General features: G+C 39.7%; 1 protein-coding gene across 1 annotated transcript in view; it reads right to left on the reverse strand.

Annotated features, from left to right (window-relative positions):
• Positions 1-6758, reverse strand: part of CSMD3 (CUB and Sushi multiple domains 3) — a 576345-nt gene that overhangs the window by 174711 nt on the left and 394876 nt on the right. Inside the window, exons 35-38 of the mRNA XM_018567203.1 lie at positions 6633-6751; positions 6393-6462; positions 5375-5491; positions 3997-4206 (exon numbers count right to left, since the gene is read on the reverse strand). Of these exons, the coding sequence (XP_018422705.1) occupies positions 3997-4206; positions 5375-5491; positions 6393-6462; positions 6633-6751 (516 nt within the window). The remainder of the gene's footprint in view (positions 1-3996; positions 4207-5374; positions 5492-6392; positions 6463-6632; positions 6752-6758) is intronic.

Raw genomic sequence — 6758 nt, forward strand, 5'->3', positions numbered from 1 at the left:
CGACAGCCTGCCTCTGACAGCTGGGCGGAGCCAGCCGTCGTCTCACGGCTGGCTCCGCCCACTTGCAGAGAGATCAGCGTCCCTGGTTACCAGGTAACCAGGGACACCATCTGCCATTACACACCGAAAAAACTACGGGGCTGCTATGATATCACAACGGCCTCTCCGAGTTCTCAGTGTGTAATGTCAGATGGCGTCCCTGGTTACCTGGTAACCAGGGATGCTATATGTCATTACTCTCGCAGACGCTCTGGGAGTCTAATACGGCTCCCGGCCGCCCAGGAGAGAAACATTTTCTCCCAGAAAGGTTTACTCTGCTTGATCGAGCGGAGTAAACCTTTCCTTGCAATCTTTTTTTTCCCCTGACATGTGGCCGCTGGCCACCTTCAGTCAGGAAAAAAAGAAAAGCCAGCATAGGAATGCATAGCTAGATTCCTATTGGCTATTTCACTTTGCAATAGCCAATAGCAAACTAGCTATTTCACCCACCCACTGCTGCTGTCAATAAGCAGAGGGGGACCTGCAGTTCTCCATCAGCTCCTCTTCTAGTGATTGAGAGCAGCAGAGGGCAGGTGCAATAGCTAGTTTGCTATTGGCTATTATAAAGTGAAATAGCCAATAGGAATCTAGCTATGCATTCCTATGGTTTTTTTTATTTTTTATTATTGTGACATGCTGAGCATGTTCGGCTGACCCGAAGCCACGCTAAGCCACCCGATGTATGGCTGATTTTAGTCGGTGTACGGCTGAAATCAGCCATACAAGCATGAAGTGAATACCCAAACAGCGTTCGGCTCACTTCACTTTGGGTCGGTTATTCACTAGGCTGCTTATGGCAGCTTTGTGAATAGACCACAATGTTATCTCTGTTCTGTCTGGGAGATTTTCCTTCACTATCTTTGAAGGATTTCCTGTTCCAGATGACAACGGTCACCAAGATAAATAAAAATGGTGAATCTACACAGTGATGGATACCAATAAAAACTGACAGGGGTTCAAACCCTTCCCAACTCTCTCCAAAATTGGCTTTATTCACACACACACACACACACACACACACACACACACACACACACACACACCTAAAATTGAATATATATTTAAATTGCAAGACATGTTATTAAGAACATGCATTCTCTCTAGTTCTACCTAATCAAATCATTCTAATTTGGTATGCTGTTGTAATATTGTTGATAAAGAGTATTAAAAAGCCTAGTCCCCAGTTCATTTATTCTCACAGTGGGGAATATGACTACATTAAAGACATTTAGACTAGTCCCCTGAAACCATCCATTGATGAACATACTAATTGCAGTTTAAGATCCATATTTACATTTGCTGATTAACTGATCACTATTTTACGAAAAGAATCTGAAATTATGACCATACCTATGATGTTGGGAGTTATGTTTTTTTTCTCGCTATGATTTTTCTTACTAAGACCATTTAATTGAAAAAATTACTAGTCTGTTCATAATTCATATTAATACCCTCACATCCAGTCCTCCTCAACTTTTTATTACCTTTAGCTCTCCACTTCTTCCCCCACTACCTCCACTCACTAACTCACTCACTCTCCAATTTGTAATGAGATCTCCGCTGTGCAGACATTTCCCTCACCTAGCATACCAGATCAAATGCCATATTGTATACTTTCTATACTTTACACTTTTGACCCTGTTGACACAATGATGGTTGCTAAACTTTTTGTTGACTCCTGCCTAATACTTGCCCCCTGGACCCTGTTCCTTCAAAACTACTACAATCCCACTCTTGCTCTATCTTACACTCTCTAACCCACATCTTCAATCTCTCCCTCTCCACTGGTATCTTCCCATCCCCTCTAAAACATGCACTAGTCAGCTCAATACTGGTCCCTACCAGCTTGAACAACCTAAGACCCATCTTCCTGCTCCTATTTACCTTCAAACTCCTCAAGCATCTTGTCTACAATCGTCTGAGCTGCCACCTCACTGGTAGCAACTTTCTTGACCCCCTACAGTCTGGCTTTTGCTCTCAAAACACTCTACTGAAACTGCCCTCCTTTAACTCACTAACAACTTAATAACTGCTAAAAACAATGGTCACTACTGTATATTCATACTCTTAGACCTTTCTGATGACTTTGATATTGACCACCCACTCCTCCTCAAAAAATTCTACTCGCTTGGCTCTTTGGGTGTCAAAATTGGATGGGGAAATATTGACTCCTCTGAGGTCATGAGAAGCAATAAAGATCTGGCAGCAGATCAGACTGCTCTTCCCTTCACACAAACGTTGCTCTTGACTCTGCTCTTTCCTGCTTTTCTTCCCATCTCAGTGCACCTTCACTGTCACCTACAACTCTACCTCCTCCTCTCCCTCTCTGTAGGAGTCCCCCAAGGCTCTGTTCCCGGACCCTTTTTATTCTCTATCTACACATCCTTGGGTCAGGTGATAAGCTGCCATAGCTTCCAATACCATCTCTATGTCAATGACACTCAAATGTATCTCCCTACTCTTCAACTCATCTACTCACTCTCATCACACATCAGTAATTTACTAACTGACTTATCAGTGTGGATGTTGTATCACTTCTCTAAACTAAGTTCAGCCCCCCCCCCCCATGTCCCCTACCCTGACTTCTCTATTGAGATTGATAACACACTTATCAGTCCCTCCACAAATGCTAGGGTGTTAGGTGTATTCCTGGACTCTGACCTCTCCTTCAGACCCCCCATCCAATGATTGACCAAATCTGGAAACTCTTTGAACAAATGGTGCTTGCAACCAATCAGCTGCAAGCACGGTTCATGTATTTTGACAGCGGCCGCCAACCACTATAATATAAAGGAAACAGCAGGTGATTCTTCCATCCATGCTTGTAAGCATTGATGGAGAAATCTGTCCTATTTTTTCATTATGTCCATGGGTCAAACGACATGAGATGACTGTTATGACATCCGAGGGGCTGTTAAAACACCCAGCCTTCCTGAAAATGGATGCACTGGATCACTGGAATTAATTTTTCTGTCATGTGTTAAATGCAGGTGGGCATAGTTTGCAGGAAAAAAGAAGAAGGGCAATGAAAGTACCATGGTACCAGTGCCTGAGTGGTAGGGAGCCAAAGCTAAGGCTGATCCTTCGGCTAGCTTTGTGAATAACCCCCTCAGTCTTGAATAAAAGATCATTCTTTATGATCAGTCTTTTGTCACTAGTGAGAATGTGAAGTGGTTCTGAACATTATGGTTAGAACTAGAAAATATAATTTTTTTACTTTTTTAGTCTGATAAATATGAAATATTGTTTAAAAAATGATGTGGTCTTTTCTTCAGCTAGATTTTCTTTAGCCTCCTGAGCCACTTTGTTGCAGAAAGCCTGTTATTTGCAAAGCTCAATAGGTCAAGCTGAAATTTACATACACAGTTTAAATAATCTCTTATATCATTAGATGTTTTAATAAGGCAGAGCAAGCCTGAAGGCAGGGGGCTTCTACTATGTTATCTCCTTTAAATAATCCATTGTGGTCTAGGAAATATTCTTCACATATTAAAAGAAATTTTTAAAACAAAGAATGTATATAGCTGAAAAATACAGCTACAAAACATCCGTTTAAAAACTTAATGAACTAAAAAAAATACTTAGAACCATTATAGGTTCACTTTAAGGTAGATACTTAAAAATGGAAATACCATGACAACACTACTATTCTACTTTTGTTTCAGCTAAATTTCTCTAATGTATTATTTCTGTCTGTCACAACAGAGTAGATGGTGTACAGGGGAGCACAGAAAGGCGAGACCACCCAGTGAGGTGCTGAAATATAATGTTTTCTCACAGAATTACTACATTCTCCCAAATCTTCTGCTTCTTTACACAAAAGCTCCCCCGAGGCACTTTATTTGCCAGCTTTACAGTCATTTATAAATAGACACACCGCTGTGTTTAAAAGTTTGAAAATGCACATTTTAAACACTTTTTATTGATTGCATTAGAATGGCAAAGCGTGTTGCTCACCTTGATAAATGATGTGAAATCCCTGCTTGTTCTGTGAATAATCACTATGGAAATACAGGCTAGTCTCATGGGTTGTGCTGAACAGGGAAGCAGGGACCTGAGGGCCGCTTAACCTGCCAATTACTGAGCCAATGTCTGCAGAGCCGCTTCGTACTTCCAGGTAATCGTGTATTGTTTCGGTAGAGAAATTGACAAAGTGCAGATGCACACCTGATAAGATAAATCACATACGCTGCATTACTTAACGATATGTTTAATTAAAACAACAGCTGCAAAGAACATTTGAAACTCTTTACTGCACTTCTGCTGTTTGTAAGCATGGTGGACCTTTTGATTGATGATATGTGGATTTACCTTAAAAAGGAATACATTTTAATATATGTTTTATTATGCTCATCCCATAATATAAATTATTACATAAACAAACATTATATTTCCTTTTAATCAGGTAGATGCTAGCATTTAGGGATGAGCAAATTTGTCTGGGTTCCATTCTCAAACAATTTCAACAAGTTCACAATTTTTGCAGTGAACCCCACTCCTCGGTGGGGAATGAATCTTATTCAAAGTTATTCAAAGTTGGCCATTTCTAAGGCTAATTAGCAAGTTATTGTAAAAAAATAACAATAAAAATAAAGGTATGGGAAGCTGGGCACTGCCATTAGGTACAATGGCAAAATTAAAAAAACAAATACTGTATAACACAGTATCTCTCCCTATACAGACTTTTCTAGCTCTCCTGAACAACTCCATCACAAACTGACAATATGGATGCTGTGAGCCCACCCTTTTAAAATGTGGTGGCTGGGTTATCCAATGCTTCAGATCATTGGCTCAGCTGTTAGGCCCAAAGCCTATGCACTGCATTATAGGATTTTTGGCAACAAACCTGCAAATTTTTAGCCAAACATTCGCAATTTGCAAGCCCCAGGGATGCACTACAAACCCATGTAGTGGCAAACCAGAACCTCATCCCTATTAGCTCCCTAAATTTCTTTGTACTCCAGTTGAAAGATCCACCTAACTCTCATGGCTATAACAAACCAAAATTAATTTTTCCAAATAAGGCCTGTTGAATCACCCATAATGTAGAATAAGCAGTAGTTGATTCCATCGGTGAGAATTTGACATCTTGATTATGTCTTGTGAGAGGAGGCAGAGATACAAGGTACTGAAAGGAAATCTTTCCCTGGTTTCTTTAACAAGCTAAATCACTGATATTCATATACAATTCTATTATTTATGGGTATTGTTGGCTTTTAATACAATCATGCTTTTTATAACATTGAAGCCTGCTTTTTTAGGGTTTTTAAACAAGGCGAAGCTGAGTCTATGCAAATTACCAGTATGTAGCATGCTACGTATAGCAAATACCTACCAAAACCAATGGGAAGTTTGATTGTCCATGTGCAATCTAGGCTACTAGGGTAGTTTCCAGGAAAACCGGGACTGAGTATCACTCCACTGAAATCAGACATAGCGCCACCACATTGTGCTGGAAGAGATCAATGTATTGTCAACATTCTCAAGAAAATAAGGTCAAAACATGGCTATATGGAGAGATTGTGTTGCCTTTGGGCTTGTTAGACTTTCAGTGGGCCATCCTGGACTTTCTCAGGCTCTGCAGAATCTTTCCAGAAACAAACAATGGACTGTGTTTGAACAATAAATGGAGCAGGCCTTCGGATACAGCAGTGGTAAGACCAGAACAAATATTGGTGTGCACAAGGAAACATTCACTTTTTTGGCAGCCACTGTCCACACTTGAGTTCACACAGGCTGTATTTGAAAAAAAAAGGTATTTCAGCTTTTGGCTACAAAAGAAGCCTGCTGTTCATCCCGTATCAGTTGGTCTATATGAGTTGTCAATCAGACAAACAGTGCCACAAATGAATCATCCGCTGTACTGATTTGCCAGACCCAAATTGCTCTTCCTTTCTCATGTTTTATATGTTTAATTGTAAAAAATTATTTTATGTGAGTTTAAAAAATATAAAACTGTTGATAAAAGTATAAAAACAAAAATAAAACTAAAGTAATATTTACTTAAAACCATTAAAGTTTCCCTTTAAACCTCAACTAGCTGCTGATGGAAACCAGGACAGTGAGTCGTGTCTAAAAGATCCAGCTCACTGCTCATCTTAATGAGACCTTGGGCACGCTAAAATGATGACATCCTTTTATACAGGATCTAGTCTTTTCATTCATTAGGAGCTCAATGTGCTATTTCGACTAGGAGACAATAGAAACTCTTATCACTTAAACTCCTGCATGAAGTTTGAGTAAAAGAATATGCCAATGCAGCATCATATAGGAGATATATATAGAAATAAAGATAGATAGATAGATAGATAGATAGATAGATAGATAGAATATATCAGCAAGTATGTTCTTACCAATGCAAATAGGAATGGGATAATTCCACCTCCGTACAGGGCCAGGCATACACGTGATATGAGAATGACCCTAAAGTAAGAAATAATAGATGTATAATACTCTTATTATTTAAGTTGAGCTGTTAAGAATGGTACTGTTGTTACTGCTGAACTAAAAGGCTATTATAAAGCTATTCATTACACTGCCATCTCTATCAGCTGTAGATAATAGTGCTATGAGTGGATGAAACATGTCATTACCTGAAGAGAATAGCCTTGATCACACTGGAATGATACCACATCTCCAACCATGTACCTGTCACCAACTTTTATTCCATTGCTGGGCATTTGTGGCTCTGGACATGAATCAAGACCTATTGCTGGAGT

Source organism: Nanorana parkeri, unplaced genomic scaffold (genome assembly GCF_000935625.1).
Source record: "Nanorana parkeri isolate BGI_ZX_2015 unplaced genomic scaffold, ASM93562v1 scaffold1019, whole genome shotgun sequence".
In the NCBI taxonomy this organism is placed as follows: Eukaryota; Metazoa; Chordata; class Amphibia; order Anura; family Dicroglossidae; genus Nanorana; species Nanorana parkeri.